The sequence below is a fragment of the Neofelis nebulosa genome, chromosome 13 (genome assembly GCF_028018385.1).
Source record: "Neofelis nebulosa isolate mNeoNeb1 chromosome 13, mNeoNeb1.pri, whole genome shotgun sequence".
Classification (NCBI taxonomy): domain Eukaryota; kingdom Metazoa; phylum Chordata; class Mammalia; order Carnivora; family Felidae; genus Neofelis; species Neofelis nebulosa.
Window position 1 is genome coordinate 82,711,167 of NC_080794.1, and position 20,649 is coordinate 82,731,815.

The window sequence follows — 20,649 nt, forward strand, 5'->3', positions numbered from 1 at the left end:
ATGAACTGGGGGGACACAAACATTCAGGTTCCCTTTTGGAGAAGTTTTTATTCCTGGGGACAGCGTACATTATGTCCCCAACTTCTCAGCTGGGAAAATTGGAAGCCTCAAAATGTGGCAAGGATAGTACGATAAATACCCGTATGCCTGTTGTATTGGTCGGCTTACACTGCCACAGATTGAGGGGCTTTGGCAGAAGAAATTTATTTTCTCACTGTTCTAGGAGCTGGAATTGCAAGGGTAGGGGTGGTGGTTTCAGATGAGACCTTCCTTCTCGGCCCGCAGACGGTGGCTCCTGGCTGTGTCCTCTCGTGGCCTCTTATCTGTGTGACGTACTCCTGGTGTCTCTTCCTTTTCTGATAAGAACACCACCCATGTTGGATTAGGACTGGACTCCTGTGACTTTATTTAACCTTAGTGACCCTATCCCCAAAATACAGTCACCTTGGGGGTTAGGGCCCCAATATATGGAGTTTGCAATTTCTAAATTTTAGGACACATTGCATTTTCTAAATTTTAACAGAAATGTTTTCCACCTTGCCACTGTGTGCGTCCCTGATAAATGAATGTATATGCATTGCCTTGCATTGCAAAGCTGGAATTTTGGAAGTGAGCATGTAGATTAAAATCTTTCCTCTGGTCACATTCAAAACACTGTGGGTGTGTGAGGGGCGCCTGGGTGGCTCAGAGCCTCTGACTTCGGCTCAGGTCATGATCTCGCAGTTCGTGAGTTCGAGCCCCATGTCAGGCTCTCTGCTGTCAGCACAGAGCCCACTTCAGATCCTCTGTCCCCCTCTCTCTCTTCCCCTCCCCGGCTCACATGCATTTACTCTCTCTCTCTCTCTCTCTCTCTCTCTCTCAATAAAATAAAATAAACATTAAAAAAAAAAAGCAAAGCACTGTGGGTGTATGAATACATGAATGTGTATATATATATAACACAAGGCCATTCCCTAGATCTTTCTCCCTATAATAATTTTTAAAAACATGGTAAAAGCCCTGGAAAAACCATACTTCTATTAATTTTGTCTTGAGCAATTTCTCTTGGCAGTGAAAGGTATGTGATCATAACAAGTACATAGAATCACATCTATGTCAGAATAACAAAACTGCATCCTTTAAAAACTTGTGTAGGAAGAAAAGGAAATTCGCCAGAACACTCCAAGTGGCAAGCATGTGGGAGACATTTTTCCTACATTTTCAAAATTTTGTATTGGCCATGTATTATTTAAAAAAAATTTTTAAATGTGCTTAATAAAAACCACGTAGAATTGAAAAGCCCAGTCCAGATATGGCAGGTGATGAACTAATTTACAGTAACCCGATAGTGGATACCTACAGCAAATCCATCATTCTGAGCCACGTTCCCCCAAGTTGCCTGCAGGGTTCACATGCTGTCCAGCAAAGTAAGTTCAAGTTAGGACAGATATGGGTATGAAGGTAATTCAGCTTTTAGTTTTATATATAGGTCACAGGCAGAAACTGCAGACCTAAGCAGAATTGATGTTTGGATTATGCCCCTCACAGTACCGCATGTTGAATTTAAGAATCGAGTCAACTTTTTGGGGGCGCCTGGGTGGCTCAGTCGGTTGAGCATCCGACTTCGGCTCAGGTCATGATCTCACAGCTCATGAGTTCGAGCCCCACGTCGGGCTCTGTACTGACAGCTCGGAGCCTGGAGCCTGCTTCGGATTCTGTGTCTCGCTCTCTCTCTGCCCCTAACCCACTGGCGTTCTGTCTCTGTCTCTCTCAAAAATAAATAAACATTAAAAAAAATTTTTTTTAAGAAGAATCAAGTCAACCTTTATCAAGAATAACCCTTTATCTCTCTTTTTTTAAGTTTATGTATTTATGTATGTATGTATTTATTTAGAGTGCAAGTGGGGGAGAGGGGCAGAGAGAGAGGGAGAGATTGAGAATCCCAAAAGCGGGCTCTGTGCTGTCAGCATGGAGCCCGACTCAGGGCTTTAACTCACAGACCATGAGATCATGACCTGAGCCAAATTCAAGAGTCAGAGGCTTCACTGACTGAGCCACCCAGGTGACCCAAGAATACTTCTTTGTTTCAAAGCATGGCTTTGCCCACTTGTGTCTTTTTCCTGAACATCTAAGGGTTCACATATGTACTTAGGACCGACCTTGTAAGTTACATGGAACTGGTTCAAACCCTCGATTATGGTTTATACATATTAAAAACTTTCATTCTCCTGCGTTTTGGACTACTGGGATTTTGTTTTCATATTTCCCTATTCACAGCCGAACAACACGGAAAGCTCCAAGCTGCATGTGTGTGATGCCCCCGAATTGATTTTTGGAGAAAGCGAAGGCTTGTGTGATGGTTATGGGAGGGGGAGGACTGGGGAGCAAGGTCTCTTCTTCGTGGCGAGGAGTGAGCTGCACGGGGATGGTGTGCTTTGGGGTCTTTAGTGGGAGAAAAGGTGGGGGTGGGGGTGATTCTGCTTGTGATGTGGCTCTGGCCTCACATCCGTGAGAATGAATGAAACATCAGATGTTTTCATTGTTGGCAGTGCTGGGCTCCGAAGCTCCTGTCCCACTTCTGAAGGTGCTGCCAGCCTGGATCCGTGCTTCCTGTCCCCAGAAGTGACAGAGCCGAGCAAATGCCCGCAGGAAGCCAGAGGCCCAGAAGGTTCTCCACTGCTCTGGCCACCAATGCCCTGGGAGTTTGAGTGCCCCCCAGCCTCCACGCCCATTGCCGAGGGCCCCCCGGAAGGTTGCCTGCCAAGCCCCGGAGCAGCACCTGAAGACTGGCCCCTAATTCAACACCCCAGGAAGGAACCTTCCCCAAATGCCCATGGGGATGTCCCAACAGCATTTGTCCCTGAAGGGGACAGTTCTACTCAGTGCAATGTGGGTGCCATCGTCCCCAGTGCCCAGGGCAGAGGGAGAGATCTGAAGGAAGAGGGACGTAAATTATCTTCCTCCGGTAGCACTGACCAGTTGCCAGCAATTTCGGCAGCACCTCCTCAAGAGCTGATGAAGGGACAGCTTTGTGGAGAAGATGGCCAGCCTGGCAGCTCCGAGTCCCAAGGGAAAGAGGTCGCAGGTGGCCTTCCCCTCGCAGAGTCCAGGCAGGGGGCGGCTTCCGTACCAGCGGCCCCGAAGGCCCCAGCTGCAGCTCAACCAGACGGGGAGAGCTCAGCTGGCCTGGAAGAGCCCCCCACAAAGCCCGAGACCCCGACTCCACAAGATCCGGCGCCCAGAGCCTTAGACAGAGAAACCTGCCAAGTGGAGGCACTGCCTCAGGCTTTAGCTGATGACTCGGGACTCCTCGGGGCCTGCCGTCCCACTGGGAACAACTCAGGGGCTGCCCGAGAGGCCAGCACCAATTCCTGGGAAAGCTGCCAGCAGCAAATGGGAGCACATCTGGAGCACCCGGAGCTGCCCTGGGATTCACCGAGTCCTGTGCTGGTACCCGGGCCCGGGGGCTCTCGGAAGGAGACCGTGGATGCCAGCCGTGCTCGGGGACACTTGGAGACAGCGGGGCAGGGAGGCGATCCCAGTACAGCTGTCTGTGCTGCTGCAGGCAACCGACCCGCAGGGGCTTCGCTTGTGAGCGCCGAGCCTTCCCCACAGGCCCCGACGGAGGATGCACGTCCACCTTCAGTCTCCGCTTTGCAGCCCGCTGCCAGGGCCTCGGCTGCTGCAGAAGAGCCCGGCTGGTCGACCAGAGAGATGGTTTCCGGGGCTGCGATGCCAGTTCTTACAGATCTGGCCGAAGGGCTGGCAGACGCAGGGTTGACGGGACGGGAGAAGCACACATCAGATCTCAGAAATGAGGGAGAAGGTCTAGAAGGGAGCCCTGCAGAGGGTCCTGACCCTGTGCCCCCGGAGGACAGGGGAGAGCTCTCAACGAGGGACCGTGAAGTCCAACAAGGGGTACCGCCCCCCGCCCCACCCAGTGCATCAGATGAGAGTGCCAGAAAGTCACTGGGGCCAAAGGATGAAGCCATGACCCCTGAAAGCCCAGCAGTGGCTGAGGAGGAGAGCAGACCACCTGGGGCCAACTCTAGGGGACAGGAAGAAGTCACACAGCCACTGGACGGTAGAGATCTTGAGAACCCATGGGGAGAGCAACCCGGGGCCTTCCGCCGCAAGCCCGACCCAGAGGTAGAAAGAGACGAGGTTTCAAAGCTAAGCCGTGACGTGGAGAGCAGAGCGCATTCCGGCACGGACTCAGCACAGCCCCTCAAGAAGGAGGGTCCTGGGCACCCCGACAGGCCTGGCTCTCCATCAAAAGATGCAGCTAGGAGCTCGGCGGCCTGTGGGACGATGGGAGAAGCCCGCGCGGTCCATGCCTCTGGCTCCCTGCGCAAGCTCCCTGAGAAGGATCTCCTCCTGCCCCCTGGGCCGGACGGAACTGGTGAACACATTCTTCCCGAAGAAGCCGTCTGGGAGGGGCCAGGGTTGCAGACCCAGTGTCCCGACACCCTTCAGGACGTGGGGGGGTTGGAAAGAATGGACTATCTTCCTGCTTTAGAATCTGAGAAATCAGATTTCCTGTCAGCTCCTGCTGCAGAGGTCAACCCCAAAGCCCAGGAGGCGGAAAGCACTTCGGAGACAAAGATGAGGAGCCCCCCATCTGCGCCGAGGCCCGGCAGCTGTGACGGGGAGGCTTTGCTGACATCCCCGGGCCAGCCTTGTGGGCTGGGGCGTGAGGCAGCTGGTCAGGAAGTCCATGCTGATGGGCCACCCCCCGAGGGGGAGAATTTGGCAGTGGACTCTGGGCTCGCGATGCTCAGCCTGGAGCAAGGTCGGCAGGGAGAGCCACCCTGCCTGGGGGACCCCCGGATACGAGGAGCTGCTTCTGAGGGGCCCTCGGTATCTTCTGAGACCCCTCTCCAGCCCTTGCAATCAGACCCAGAAGCATCCATCTTTGACATGCTCAGGGAGAAGCCCCAGCACGGTGAACGTGAGAAGGAGACTTACCCAGGGGGTCTAGGTTTTAGGAACGTGGGCTCAGATGCTCCTCAAATACCTGCGGGGCCTCCGGAGGATGCGTGCTTGCCTCCGAATGGAACAGAGGAGCAGGCTTCCAGATCAGAGCTTCAACGTGCGCTCCCCAAAGACGGTCTGTGTGATGCTCCAAGTTCAGCCCCCAGGGACACGCTTCCAGAAAGTCCTGCGACCGAGCAGCCAGAGTCATCAGCACCAACGGGACTGATGCTAGGGCAGGGTGAGCAAGAGGAGGCACGCGGTGGCAGTCTGCCCGCCGGGGACTCGCCTCCTGCGGCAGACACCTTGAAGGACTCCCCTCCTGCGGGCCTCTTGAGCGGAAGGGAGAATTGCTGTGCCGAGCAGGGGCTGAGCAAGTCCCAGCAGGAGCCGGCAGGTGTGTTGAAAGCCGGCAGTCAGCATGAAGAAGCATGTCTCAGTGATGCAGGAGCTTCAGAAGCCGCGGACGCTCAGCCCCCGCTCCGGGGGTTGGGTGAGACGGAGCAGGCAAGTGGGAACACAGCGGGGACCCCACCTTGCTGGCCTGACTCAGTAGCTCTCCTGGATGCAGCTCGCGGGCCGCCGGCCGCCCTTGGAGTCACACCCACCCGGGATGCCCCGGACAGAGCGGCGAATGGTGAAACCCGGGCGGGCAGGCGGCGACCAGCGCCGGCCCCACCGAAGGGAATGGAACTCCCCATAACCTTGGATGCAGAGGCCCAACGGCTTCTTGGAAGGTTCCCCGCGGCTCAGGATCAAGGTGCTGACGGTGCGGCTGCTGAGGCCGGTGGGCAGGCTGAGGAGGGAGACCGGGGGGTCCAGCGGGCTCTGGAGGGGCCAGCGGAAGCTGCTGTGTGGGGCGGCTGCCTTCAGACTGAGCAGCGCGCCTCCCCTGGGAAGGAAGCTTCTACCTTTGCCCTCGGTGAGCCCTGCCGAGCAGAACAGCTTTCGGCCAGCTCCCGGGATGCCTTGCTCGCGGCCAGAGAGCTGGGTGCCATTCCCGGGAGCAAGGTGGATATTTCTGCGGCCCAGGCTGTCCGCAGCCCAAAGAAACCCCTGCCACCGGGGCCACCAGAAGAGGCTGTGCCCGGCACTCCCTACCTGGATATTGATGGTGCTGCTGGGAAGGGGGCGGAACCTTGTGCCGTAGAAGAGTCTCCACTTGCCTTGGAGGATGCTACCCCCAGGAAGATTTCTGCCGGCTTGCTGGCCTCGCTCTCACAACCGGGAGCGGGTGGCCAAAGCTCTGCGGTGCAAGCCAGCAGCGGAAGCCCCACAGCCGGAAACTTTGAGGGACCTGCGGGCTCCGTCCCCTACCTGGACAGGATGGCGCTTCTGACCGAGAGTAAGCAGGTGACAGGGGAGGAGGGGGCAAGAGCGCCCGGCGCAGGCACCAAGCCCGGGGAGATGCCAGCACGCCCTGCCAGCGAGGGAAGCGTGGCAGGTGACGCAAGGGAGACGGAGGACAGCGGGGAGAGGATGGTAAAAGCTTCCAAGGATCCAAGGAGGGGCGCGTCCGGTGGCGTGGACGCAAGCTCCAGGCAGACCGGCATGATCGCTGGGCTCCCTGACTTCAGGGAGCACATCACCAAGATCTTTGAGAAGTCTGTGCTCAGGGCCCTGACCGCCGATCGGCCCCAGAGTGCAGCGGGAGAAAAGGCAGGAGCCCAGGGGAGTGTGCGGGGTGAGGACCTCGCAGGGCCACGCCCAGAGAGGCCTCCAGACGGGACTCAAGGAGCGGTCATCGCCCCTCTCCCCGCCCTTCCTGCTGGACTCGGGGTGGGCACAAGGGAAAAGAAACAAGAGCTGCCTACGGAGGCTGAGGTCTCCCGCCTGGTCCCCCAGGACCCCGCTCCAGGAAAGCTGCGGGGTCTGGAGGCACCAGCCGCAGAGCAGAACCTGCCCGGTGCCAGCGTGGGGAAGGAAATGGCTGGTGTCCCACAGATGGTGGAGGACAGCGAGAAGCCAGAGGGGGCTGGGGAGGCCGAGCCGGGGCTTGGGGGCCAGGCCCACTCACAGCAGGGGGGCGCCCAGAGGGAATTAGCTTCGGGTCTCTCCTCTCCGGGAGCCGTACCGCACACGCCCGTGGGAAAGGCTGCTGACTTCCAGGTGGCTCCCCAGAGCCACGGAGGAGGGGCCTCAGCTCCAGACGACAGAATTCCTCCTGGAGTGTACCACCAGGAAGCGGCCACCGGCGACAGTCAGCCCGGAGAGGACGACGGTGCCTGGGGCTTTGCTCACACAGGGGGTCCAAGTGGCGTGCCCGTGTTCACCTGTGCCCTGGGAGCGTCTTCTCCCCGTGGGGAGATTGTGGCCGAGGCCATCGGCGCACCCTGGCCCCCCGACGCGCTTGGGGGTGGTGCCAGGATCTCAGAAACGCAAAATGCCCCAGAGCCACAGGCTGGAGAAGCATCAGCCACTCCCCTGGAGCCCAGCACGGTGGCAGGAGCTGCTGGGGAAGCGGAGGGTGACGTCACTCTGAGCACAGCACGTCACTCTGAGGCCAGGGCACGTGTGTCTGGTGACGCGCCCGAGACAGGTGCTCCAAGGATGCTCTCGGGTGCTGCTCCTGGGCCAGCGCTGCCAGGAACCGGCGGGGCCCCAGGCTGCTCTGTTGGGGCCCCGGGCACGGAGGACAGCCCGGACAGCCCGTCGGTGCACCAGCAGGCTGAGGAGTGGCCGGGCCCTGAGCCCCCCATCCCTGCTGGGGGCGGGAAGCTACAAGTCTCCTCACCTCCAGAGCCTGAGGGACCTCGGGACCCGCAGCTGCAAAACCAGGCCCCGGAAGCGCTCCACGCTGAAAGGTACAGACGAGGACGAACTCCCAGGGGAACATGGGGCCAGCTTCAGGAGCGATTCCCACCCCGGGTTGTTAAGAGTCAGGGAAACAGACGGGTGGTTTTTTTAAAAAGCTAAGTTGTCCGTACTTAACTGTTTAAGTTTACTCGCTTGCCACTTCTGGACGTGCAGCGATTTTTAAAAATGTGAGCAAAACGGTGGAAGCAGGGAGCTGTTTGTTCCCAGGGTCCCATTCCCGGTACGTGACCTTCCGTTCGCTTAACGAAAACTGTCTGAAGAGCGTGAAATGTTTACTGGCTAGCGGCACGCTCTTGGGTCAGAGGTTGGAGTCAATCATATGTTTTCCTGGAGCCCAGATACATTTGCTTTTGAACCTGGATTTATTTATACAGAGAGGCCCAAATGATCCCAAGGCATCGCCAAGCCGTTGACTTGCCGGAAGGTGATTTTTGTCTAGGATTTGGGGGTAGTACCATTTACAGCTTTAATTGGGAAATGGGCTTTTTCAGTAGGATGTGGAGACAGATACCCTTCTTACCATCGATTGCTTTCTCTACCTTATCCCAGAAAGAGCCCCAGGCCCGATCCATCCACCTTACTTTCAGTTCCCGAGAAGGAGGCTCCAAACGTCCTGGGCAACGTCGTTTCAGACGAGGCCAGAAGTGTGGGAGGAGCAGAAAGGTCAGTAAAAAGGTATCAGCCTTTGGAGAACCAAGAGGCCTTGCTTTGGCAGACACATTGGGTGTTTTGCAGAGGAGAGATCTGCTGACACACGAGTCCTTATATAAGAAAGAAGCAAACGGCCTTTCCCATTCTTTATACAGGTGAAACAGTGCCCAAGATGACTGAGGGCTGCATTGCCATGAACAGGATGGAGTGAATTTCACATCTGAGTTTAGTACCTTAAAAACAACAACAACAGCTTTATTGAGATGTAATGCACATTCGCTCATTTGAACTGTGCAATTCGGTGCCTTTTAGCTAATTCACAGAGTTGTGCAACCATCACAACAGTCAGTCTTAGAACATTGTCATCCCCCCCGCCAAAGAAACCCTGCACCCCTTAGACATCACACGCCACCCCCCAACCCCAGCCCTACACAACCACTCATCTGGCTTATTGCCTTTTGAGGCAGATGGGTTCAACGCTGATTTAATCTCGGAGGCAGGAATGTCTACTCACCAACCCCAGTCATACTCCATAGAGATCTCGAGATTAGGGGGCAAATGACAGGTGTCACTGTGAATCCTGGACCCTCACACTTGTGGGACATGCCCCTGCTGGCTCTTTCCTCCGTGAAATGCCACCTGTGGTTCTAGAAAACCTACTGCCCAGAAGTTTCACCCTTCCGGGGAAATGTGACCATCCTGGGACGTTTGGCTGTTCTGGTGCTCTGTGTGTGTGTGTGTGTGTGTGTGTGTGTGTGTGTGTGTGTGTGTGTAGCAGGGTGGACTTTAAATTAGTACCTGTGGCAGCCCAGCGTGTCCTGCCAAACAGCTGCAAGCATTTTATAAATGATTTGATTCATATTTCACACATGCGGAAAGAATGCACAATCACCTGTTTTTCGAGTCTGAGCACTTCTGCCGACACCCAGCTGCCTTCCCTGCCCCACAAGGGCACCTCTTAGAACGCTGGGCCGGCGAGAAGCAGGCACGTGCTGCCCTGGGCAGAAGTAAGTGTCATCTGCACTGGGCACTTGTCTCTGCTGCTGACGTAGCACGTAATCCCCCACCCCTGCCCCAGTCCTTGCCTGTGTGTATGTTTGACACTCCCAGTTAAAGTGCAGGAGAAGTATCTAACTAGGAAAATCCTCTCCCTCCCCACAAATGATATATTAGCACCCTTCTCCATGTCCCTGGAGGTTTTATCACCTTCTTGGAGAACTTAGGGCCAGACATATGGTAGCTCAAGAAATATTTATGGTTCGTTGTTATAATCATTGAAACATTTAAAATCATAATTTCTAAATTAATATTAGAAAAGCATAAAGAATAAGAGAAAGCTCCACAACCACATCCCTTAAAGATCACTGTTACTTATTAGTTTGTGTATTTTTTTAAATGTTTATTTATTTTTGAGAGAGAGAGAGAGACAGAGTGTGAGCCGGGGAGGGGAAGAGAGAAAGAGAGACAGAGGGAGACACAGAATCCAAAGTAGGCTCCAGGCTCAGGACTGTCAGCACAGAACCCGACGAGGGGCTCGAACTCACAAACCGTGAGATCATGACCTGAACCAAAGCCAGACACCTAATTGGCTGAGCCACCCAGGTGCCCCTTATTTTGTGTATTTTTATCCCCCGTTTTTTCTTTTTCAACATTTTGTAGTGTTTTGCCCCTGCCATCAAAACGCTGCGAACGTATCTTAGTGGCTGAAGTTGTATGACTCTATCACAGTTTATTGAGCAATGACATTTAGGTGAGAACAGTGTTTCTGTTCCCTTTGCTCTGATGGAGGGTCTGACGGGTGGTAGACTTTTAGAATCTCTTAGAGGTGTAGCATTTGATTTGACAGCCGTTTGTCACATGTGAATGGTGATGTGCTGTGAGTGTAAAATACAAACTGGTGGGGACACCTGAGTGGCTCAGTCGGTTAAGCATCCGACCTCAGTGCAGGTCATGATCTCGCAGTCCGTGAGTTCGAGCCCCGCATCAGGCTCTGTGCTGACAGCTCAGAGCCTAGAGCCTGCTTTGGATTCGTTGTCTCCCTCTCTCTGCCTGCTCCTTCCCCGCGTGTGCACTCTCTCTCCCTCTCTCTCTTTCTCAAAAATAAATAAACATTAAAAAAATTAAAATACATACCGGATGTTGAAGGTTTCATGTGAAAAAAAACCAAAATACATCATTAATGATTTTTATGTTGATATATATTAAGATAATAATATTTTTGATGTATTGGGTTATTATTATTAAATTTTCTTTCATGTATTTCTTTTTCCTATTTCTAATGTGGCTACCAAAACTTTTAAAATTACATATGTGGCCTTTGCATTCTTGGCTTACATGTGTGGCTCACAGTCTATTTCTGTTTAGATCATTTGGCTCCAGAACCTGCCTTGTCCTTGTCCTTGAAGGAAATGAGGAGGAGGGCTGGTTTTCCTGTACTTTGGGTTCTTGGGGAAAAGGCCTATCCCTCTTTCATTGGCTGAGGGTTTCCAGAAAGAATTCTGATGGGCCCTCACCTCCATCCTGCCAGGTGGGGTGACCTCGCGCCCCGCCCCCACGGGGAATCGGGAACAACAACATCTGAGCAAATAGTTTATGACAGATTCCAGCTTAAGCTTAGCAGGACCATCAGAGGTCTCCGGAAGATAGAGACCAGCTCTTTCCAACAGAAATAGGACACAGGCCACAGATGTAATCTTAAATTTGCTACTAGCCGCATCCAAAACTAAAAAGAACCAGGTACCATGGGTTTCAATAATATAGTTTGCTTAACCCAATATATCACAAACATTATCATTTTAACATGTGATTGATACAAAGATGATTAATTTGATGGTCTGCATTCTCGTTTTCATACTAAGTCTTTGAAAGCTGGTGTGTATTTTAGTGCCACAACACCCAATTTGGACCAGCCACATTCCAAGCGTTCAACGGCCACATGCTGTCCTACTGGACACAGCCCACAGCCCCTCCCAGAGCTCTGACACCTGTCGACAATGATCCAGAAGTCCAAAAATTCCCATGGGGACCCCAAACGCCCACATCTCTCTGCCCAGCAACCTCGTTCCTACGAGGTTTTTTAAAAGGTAATGTATTCATTTTGAGAAACAGAGAGAGAGTGTGTGTGTGTAGGGAAAGGGCAGAGAGAGGGAGAGAGAGTCCCAGGTAGGTTCTGCACCGGCAGGGCAGAGCCCCCCGTGGCGCTTGAACCCACAAACTGCGAGATCACGACCTGAGCCGAAATCAAGAGTCAGACACTCAATCGACTAAGCCACCTGCCCCGCCCCCATTCCTACAATTATAATACAAACGTTAGAAACACTTCTTTGCCTTGAGGAGGAGGCTCAGTGCCACTGGTGAATCCTTCTGCTACCAGGGAGCCGTGCTGTGGATCTGGGCAGGCCTCAGAGAAAGTTCCACCAAGGCCAGGGGGCGCACACCCTGGGCATAGCAGGTGTGGCACGCAAAGGTGACATTCAGTGGCAGTCTGGGGCAAGTGGGCTGGCCACACTACAGCAGACGCTACCAGGAGCTGGGGTGGTGATCAAGTTTGGAGCAGGGGCCCCAGATTCACACCCCAGCTCTGGCCCTTTGTTACGTACATAAACTCGCTTTTCCCACCTGTAGAATGGGGAGGACAACGGTGCCTGCCTCGTGGAGTTGCTGTGAGGGCTGAAATCACAGATTCCAGTGACATACTGGTACATTCTGGTGCTCAGTGGCTGTCAGGTTCCCTGTTACCTTTCTCTGTGGGGTGGCCTTTCCTCGTGCAGTGAACTGAACGGCCCCCATTTCTTCCCATGCAGACTGTCCTCCTAAAGTTGACATTCCAACCTGGCTATCTTTCTTTTCTAGTACTGGATTATTTGTCTGCTAAAATATCTTCATGCCTGAACAGAGTGAACTCTTTCTCACCCCTAGTGTGTAGCCCACAGGGATCTGCTTCAACTTGGATGTTTTTGGGACTGTGTGATTGCCAAACCTTATGAGTATCTTTCACCGTGCACCATGTTGTATTGTATTCCAATTTAAAAAATCTAACGTTTCGAGTTGCTACGGTAAGAGCGAGGCAAATCAAAACCAAATTTTCTACTCTCTCGTTGGTCATCGGGTGACGTGCTTCTGTTGAATTGATTGAATTTTGAAGGTTTTGTAGACTTGAAAAGAGTGATACCATGATCAGGTTCAGTGTCTTAGAAATGTCTCTTTTCTGGCTCCGTGACAGGATGGTTTGATACCCCAACCCCATACCTATGTAGATGTCAGGAGCACAGGTATGGTTATTGGTTTATTTCCCACATTTTGAAGCCATATGGGCACTGCTGGTGGGTGTGCTTTGGGTTTGCCATCACCCCACGCCTGTGGGGTCCTGTGGCTTTGCCATCACCCCACGCCTGAGGGGTCCGTGGGCACCCGGTTCTGAGAAGCAGGAGTTGATTCCTACCCTTGTGTGGTCTCTGCCTGTGCGAGAGTGTGGCACCCACAGACAGCCTCACTTCACCTTTAGATTACTCTACACAAGGTGCTTCAATTTGATTTCAACTTTGTACACATCTGACTCTCTTCCTCGTGGCTGGAAAATCTAGAATCTGGCATTTTGATGACATACCGCTGATGGCCAGGTATGTAGTTCTGGAAAACTAAATCCAACTCTATCCAGCTCGGGAAACTAAATCCAAAAACATCTTGGATATCACCAAGCTTGCTTTTTGCTGAATATTTATTTACAAGGGTCTTTTTCTTTTCCATTTGGGGGAAACAGTTGGAAAGCTATCATTTCCAATTATTAGTGTATGTTGAGAGAATTAAATGATTCCCAGATGCTCAGGGTCCTAGAGCAAACCTAGGCTAGCCGGCGAAGGGCAGTCGGGTTGAAAAGTTGAAGGAGGTCAAGAGGGGGAAGGGAGGGAGACCGCTGGCATTGTGCCGAGGAAGTCCTAGCTGGCCTGACCGTGGGCTTGGAGCTGGTTTTTACCCTTCCTCCCACCCTTGCTTCCCACTTGGTCTCCCTTTCTTCCTTCTCTCTCCTCCTCCTCCTTCTAAAATTACCAGCTGTGACACCGTGTTTTCGAGTTTAAGAATAAGGTTTTGAGGATGGCTGCAGCTGTGTAAATTAAGGAAGAGAGAGAGAGAGAGAGAGAGAGAGAGAGAGGGAAAAAGAATTCGAGCATAGTTCTCTTAGGAGATAAAGCCAGGACAACAGATCCCTCTCTCTGCTGAGATCCTTCTGGGTTCGGGTTTGTGTTACTTTGGTTCTGTTATTTTAAACTTCCTTTTGAGAAGGGTCGGGCTGTTACAGACTTGCTCTGGTACTCCTTTTACTTGGAGCTACGCTCTTCCCAAACAGGAGACAGTAGAGTGAGACACGCCCGTTCACATCCCAGCGGCCTCTTACTGGCCATGTGGCCTTGGATGCACTGCTTAGCTTTTCGATCTTCTCATACCTATCAAATGGGGGGGGGGGGGGGGGAACAACCCAAAAAACACTTTTCTGTTAGGGTTGGAGTTAGGATAAAATTAGAACGTGTCTTAAAAAAAAAAAAAAAAGAATGTTTCTAAAGCATCTGGTATGACGCCTCGTATATGGTAAGATACCACATAATAAATAAATAATGGTAATGAAAACGGGAACCGCGACTATAATTTTCTACGTATTTATTCAAAAGCATCCCGGCAATTAAGCAAAAGGAAAATGTGACCATGGTCACATTTCATGGAATAGTGACACGCTGTGTGGAATTCCACAATATGTGCGATAGTGACGGCCCCGGGGAGTCTGACGCGGGAGAAGAGTCGTTTCCAGCTGTCCGGCCTGTCTACACCCTCCACGTCTATCGTATCTGACACCACTTGGCTCACGGGGGGCTTGGTGCGTGGTTCAAAGGTCCATAGGATCTGAGGACTCTACAAATGACGTTGTGAGCCATCACATATAAAAGTCACAGGACCTTTTAAAATGTAGCCTTTCTATTGTGAAGCCTTTGTGTTCCATAATTAAAATGCATTTTCCTGGAGGTGAAGCTTTGGAGAAACGCCAGGTCGCTTCGGAAAGCCGGCTTGTGGGGCGCCCACAGGGGAGCCTCCTCGGCCACAGCGGGCTGGCTCTGCTGCCTCGGCCTCTGGCTGTTCTGGGTTTCTGAGCCCCTCTGCCGGGTGGCCTCTGTCATGCGGCACCTGGACCCAAGACGGGGAAGAGCCGCTCACCGCCACTTGAAAAACCAGGGTCAATTTCGGGGCTGGGCGGTGATTTTCCAAATGAATGTGTCCACACTGGCCTGGCTGCTCTTCCTGGAACCTCTCATTACTGCCATGGGCAGAAGCCCCACTGCACGGACCTGGATGCCGCAGGGATGGAGAAACGGATATTTTATTTATTTTTTCTTATGTTTATTTATTTTGACAGAATGAGAGAGAGAGAGAGAAAGAGGGAGGGTGAGAAAGCAGGAGCAGGGAAGGAGCAGAGAGAAAGGGAGACAGATAATCCCAAGCAGGCTCCATGCTGTCAGCGCAGAGCCTGGCTCGGGGCTCGATCTCACAAACCGTGAGATCACGACCTGAGCCGCAATCAAGAGTTGGACGCTTAACTGACGGAGCCGCTCAGGCGGCCCAAGAAATGGACGTTGTAGACTCTGGCTGATTGTTGCTGGAAGGGAACCCGAGGGCTCAAAACAGGGAAGGGAGAAGAAGCTAACTGGCAGAGTGCTGGTACCAGATTCTGGGCCCTGCTGGCCTCTGATGGCACATCCCCCCCCCACCCCCCCATGCCTGAACTGAGCCAAGGACCCTTCCCCAGGGGAGGGGGGCTGTGTTTCCCGGCAATGCCAGCCACCCCCAAAATCTGCTTCTAGGTCTGGGAGAGAAGAGTTCTCTCTGTTCTAGCGTGGACAAGCACAGGCCTCAAAGTGGACAGACCTCAAGGTCCAGCTCAAGTTCTAGCTCTCTGACCTTGGGGGTGGCATCCTCTGAACCTGTTCACTCCCCTGTAACACAGGAGCACATAGCACTCCCTGCATTGTTAGGATTGCATGAGCCACTCACTCTGTTTGGAGTGTCTGACCCCAAACAAGAACTCAGTATGAGTCTCCTCTCACTTATTCCTCCCTCTGGGCCAAAGTACCTTCGCGTCCAGCACCTTCTTTCTCTGACAGCTCAACCCTCAGTAGGTGCTGTTTGTAGACGCCTGTCGCAGAGGAGGAAGTGGAGGCTCCGACAGATGACACGGCTTGCTCAAGGTCAGAGAGCTAATGAGACCCAAAGCTGGGACCAGAACCTCTTTTCTGGAAAGTTTTCCATGCGTGAGCTTAGATCCCGAATCGTTCACTTAGTGGCCAGGTGGAGGAGTCTGGGAGAAGTTCCTCTCTACGTCGGCGCTGTCCACAAGAACTTTCTACAATGATGGAAGGGTCCTCTGTCTCCGCTGTCCGGGATGGCGGACGCTAGCCACAGGTGGCTACTGAACACCTGGAATGAGGTCACCTGAAAATCGAGGGTCAGTTTCAGGGCAACGTGGTTCAGGGCCACTGAGGAACCGAACGGTGCATTGTACTCAACTCTGCTTACTGAAAATTGAAGCTGGGAGGAGCCAAGTGGGGCTAGTGGCTTCTGGGTGGGGCGGCCCAACTTTAAGACATACTTTCTTCCTGTACACGGAAGAGATTGTCACCATGAGAGCCGGTGTGGATTCCGCGAGGTTCTGTGCGTGAAGCCCTGACCGGTGGCGGGGCGCCGGGTGGTGGTGAGTGAGCATTAGTTTCCTTCTTGCTGCCCTGGGCTCTGCAAGTGGGAAAGCCAGGCGGCCCTGTCTGCAGAGTGGAGACTCGGGCATAGCCACACTCAACCGCCCGGCAACACCGATCAGCAGAAGGCGTCTCTAGCCCCTGAGCCAAGGAGGTTTGCCGCTGGGCCAGCCAGAGGCCTCGGCTTGGCCAGTGTGACTCACGCCCCAGCCTGATGAGGGGGCCTCAGGTAACCCGGGCTAAACAGTGGCACTTAACCTAGAACCCTCCCTGCCCACCCAGCCCCACTGGCCACACCCGTGAGGGAGCAGAAATGGGCTCAGGGCAGAGATGGGTCTTGTTTTGTGTCTCTGCATCGTCCTCGTCCTGAGAAAGTGGCAGGTAGGGGAGGCTTCCCGTGGGTGTGCGGGGGCAGCAGCCCCAGCCAACTGCCCCTCGGCCTCCCCTTTCTGCACAGGGTCTGTTAAGTCGCCCGGCGTTAAATATTTTAGCAGCCTGCTGATTCAGACACTGACTGTGAAAGTGTTTCTGTTTCCAGGGAAGGCGCTGGCACCCGTCTGGGTACTGATACTTTTAATGGCCTTTCCTTTTGCAAAGTGGGCAGAGGATGGTTGGGAATAGAAACCTCAGGGGAGGGGTGCCTCTATGCCCTGGGAGCAGGTCAGGTGAGCCACGGTGCCTGGTGGACGTGGGTCAGCGGTGAGTTCTCAGGCCAGGACCCCCCCCCCCCACCATCCTGGGGAAGGAGGAAAGCAGGGCCCCCGAGGCTGCCCCAGGCCAGCCCGGAGGGCCAGAGGAGGAGGGGCCGGAAGTGAGGCTGAAAATGAAATCAGACCGGAGGGAGGGGGCACGTTAGGCCACCTGAGTTCAAATGCAGATCTTTACTCTCAGGGCGCAGATGATTGGTCATGCGACTGCTCCCAGCCTTGGCTTCTTCACAGATAAATGGGGCCACCGATGTCTCCTGGGACTTAAAGGGGCATTTAAATGGGGACTGCAGGAAGCAAGACACAGAGTACTCTGCACCAAGCCAGCTTTCAATAGCTGGTGGCTATGACTAGTATAGAGCTGGGGCCTGTCGGCTCCTAGAGAGCCCATGAACAAGGTCCCTGAGCTGCAGGGAACCCCGCAGGCAGCTCCACCCCCCCACAAGTGGCTCAGCAGTCACCCCGCAAACGTGCACCCAGGCCGGGTGCTTAGAAGGGAAGCCAAAGTCTCCGCACACAGGCTATGCCACTGGAAAGAGGGCTGGGGTAAATTGGTAGTTGGGCTGACCGGCTGCAGGTGAGTAGCACAGCGGTTTATTGACTCCTAGCTCAGTGCTCACCCACTCCGGAGGGATCAGGTTGTTCACCAGCTCCTGTCTCCTCACTAGTGCTTTCCAGGGGTCTGTACCTCGTCCCTCCTCCAGCACGGGATCAGGAGTTGGGTTATGATTCTGAATTCTCTGTTTAGGGGTGCTTGCTCAGATACGTGCTTGGTGGTCGTCTCGAGAGAGGGGGGAGTCTTGGCCTGTGGCCGAGAGAGTAAGTCACGATCTTGTTTCTTTGGGAATGTGAGCCTCGCAGACGGGGCTCTTGGTTATTCAGCACCTGATACTCGGCATGGCACACAGTGGGCACTCCATAAGTGCTTGCTGAATAATTCAACCCAACTGGCTATCAGGTGAGTTGAAGGCATCCTGTCCTGGAAAATCGGGTCAGACGGGACTTAGAGGCAGATGCTGGGTCTCACTTTGGGCTCTGACATTAGACTCTTAGCCTCAAAGCAATTTCCTTAGCCACACTGAGCCTCAGTTTCCTTGCCTGTAAAGTGTGTATGATGCTAGGGCCTCCCACATGGAGATATTACAGAGATTACATGAGAATAATATATGTAAAGAGCTTAGCAGAGTTCCTGCCTGGCACACAGTAAGCACTTAAATATCAGGGGTAATTGTTTTTATTATTACTATCATTATTATTTCCATCATAATTTGAATGACTGTAATACTATTATTTTTTAAATGTGTATTTTTGAGAGAGAGAAAGGGAGAGCGAGTGTGCTGTGGGGGAGGGGCAGAGAAAGAGGGAGACAGAGAATCCCAAGCAGGCTCTAGGCTCTGAGCTGTCAGTGCAGAGCCTGACACGGGACTGGAAGGCGCGAACCCATGAGATCAGGACCTGAGCCGAAGTCGGACGTTTAACCGACTAAGCCACCCAGTGCCCGGTGATAACACCATTATTAAGGCAGGTTACTTGGCAACACGGGTTCATTGACACATGAACTAGCAGAGATGTGCTGCAGTTCATTTGCATCTGCCTTGGATTCTTTAGACCACGGCCTCACTACCCTCTAAAGATTCTTCTCCTCCCTCAGCCACCAGCCTCCCCACGGGGTGGCTTCAATGTTGCAACATTATATTTGACGCAAGGTCAGGCCATTCAGCTCACATGCGGAATGCATTCTTTTCCTTGGGGAACTAGGGCTTTGGGGTTAACCTCTTGCCAAGAGTGGCTGTAAAGTAGCTGAAACCTAACATTTGCGGGAGGGAGGGAGCGCCTGTGTGGGTGAGCCCGGCTGGGGCTACACCAGCAGAACGCATCTCCGAGTGCATCTTATGGGACAGATTGCCCCGACTATTCTGGCACATCGTTTTGAGCTGCTGGCCCATCCCAAACCTCCTAGAGGAAGGGGCGGGGCTGAAAGTTGTCTGTCCTTGCCTAACTGCCAGACATCATAGCACAATGGCTGCAGGAGGAGACCCTTCCTGGCAAGCGACCGAGCACCTGGTGTTTGAACATGCATGGCCAGAGTTGGCAGAAAATGAGACTTTGGGGGCGGGGAGTACCAAGCCTGGGCGTGAGGTCTCAGCTCTAGGCCAGACGGCCTTTCCGGGCCACCTGGGAAGCCAGCTCCTCTGGCTTCTGAAGCATGGTAGCAGGGATGCTCAGCCTTTGAGACGGGTACCGCCTCACGCCTGGCTCAGAGATTCATAGTCACGAAATATCACAACCGGAAGGACTGCCGGACCTTCAGCTCCCTCGTTTTACAGTCGAGACGCTTAAGACCCAGAGAAGGTGTGTGACTTCCCTAAGGGCACACAGCTTGTCAGGGGGCCACTGGTCCGACTTGTTTTGAATACGGTTCTTCTGGCCTCAAGACCATGCTCTTTTCAACCCCTGGTACCAACGGATGTTCCAGATTGTTTTCTGCAGAGGGGTGGAAGTGGTGGGAAGTGATCTTGTCCTTGGATCACGTCTGGGAAAACCACATATGCCAGCTTACTTTAGCTTTTACTTGCAAAGACAAGTTACGTCGCGGCCTCTGTGTCGTGCTGCCTCTGGCTTTTCCTTCGCTTGTGGCCCGTGGCATTTGCAGGCAGATTGCAGAAAACCCGCTGCGCAACGCGAGCTGGAGGAACGCTCACGGATTCTCTAATTGGCCACGACTTGGGGAGCGTGCGGATGCTGATGGGGAGGGCAGTCTCGGGCGAGAGTTCTAGAGGAAGCTCTGTCGAAACTTGAGCTTCGTCTCCTTCTCGCTGACTGTGTCTGTGTGAGCAGTTTACTAGAAAACCCTCAGAGTGGTTTCTCTACAAGTTTTCTTTACAAACAGTTGGGCCGTGAGGTCTTGGGAGGTAAAACCCTCTTAACGATCATTGCAGGGTTTCGTTTTGTTTTTGCACGAAGATGGGAAGCTTGTCTGGTAGAAACCACCAGGCTCCGTGTTGAGTTGATGTTTATACCTCTTATTTGGTTCCTATTTTACCTTCGGCAGAGAGTAATTATTGTGTCCAGATGGCCCCCCCATGGGGGGCACGTTTTGCTTTTCAGGAGCTCCCCTCACGTTCTGGGGTTGGGAGCTCTAACTGACCCGACGGGGGGAGGTGGTGACACTTTTCGGCTCCTTCCCCCAGTTCTGAAAAGCCATAGGCTCTACAAGTCCAGTGAAGGATATTCTGGGCCTTCCCTTCTAAATCTCTTCTCGTTTGACATAAAAATGTGGAGAAAGGTGTAAATATATACAGAGGCAGATCCAGACTTTACAGGTTTGAGGCAGGCACTTCAGCGCGCCTCAGAGATGCTGAGCAGAATCACAAGCCCTCGTCCCCAGGGTGACCCTCTGCCTCCCCCTCCCCCTCCTCATCAGCCCTCTCGGGACCACTTTCCTGTTCAAGACCAAATGTGGGGCTTGTGAAGCTCTCTCAACCCTCCAGCTCTGCAGGAGTCCCTCCCTCCTACCCCCTACCCAAGCATCAACAGTGTTTTCTGTAATCTGACCACAATTTTAAGACAGGGACAAATAGATTACAATTTCTCATATAGGAGTTCATCCTTTACAGAAGAGCGTGGGTGTCTGAGCCAGACAGACCTGGGTTCAAATCTGGCACTTATTTGGGACGGGGACTCAGGGACTCAGTCGGGTTGCTGAATCACTTGAAACCTCAGTTTCCTCATCTATAAAATGGTTATAAAGTTAGCCTCTACCTCTCAAGGATTCAGCGGGATAGTGA

General features: G+C 53.3%; 1 protein-coding gene and 1 long non-coding RNA gene across 15 annotated transcripts in view; one reads left to right on the forward strand and one right to left on the reverse strand.

Annotated features, from left to right (window-relative positions):
• TACC2 (transforming acidic coiled-coil containing protein 2) overlaps positions 1-20,649 on the forward strand; it is a 213,385-nt gene that overhangs the window by 57,800 nt on the left and 134,936 nt on the right. For 11 of the 14 annotated variants that reach the window (XM_058697977.1, XM_058697987.1, XM_058697989.1 and 8 more), the window contains 2 exons: positions 2,529-7,757; positions 8,320-8,445. In XM_058697977.1, the coding sequence (XP_058553960.1) occupies positions 2,529-7,757; positions 8,320-8,445 (5,355 nt within the window). The remainder of the gene's footprint in view (positions 1-2,528; positions 7,758-8,319; positions 8,446-20,649) is intronic. The other 3 variants (XM_058697990.1, XM_058697982.1, XM_058697983.1) reach the window with 1 other exon arrangement.
• Positions 23-5,059, reverse strand: LOC131493485 (uncharacterized). Its single transcript, XR_009252703.1, has 2 exons — positions 4,948-5,059; positions 23-356 (listed from the first exon to the last, which is right to left on the reverse strand). It is a non-coding gene; the product is annotated as an uncharacterized LOC131493485 (long non-coding RNA).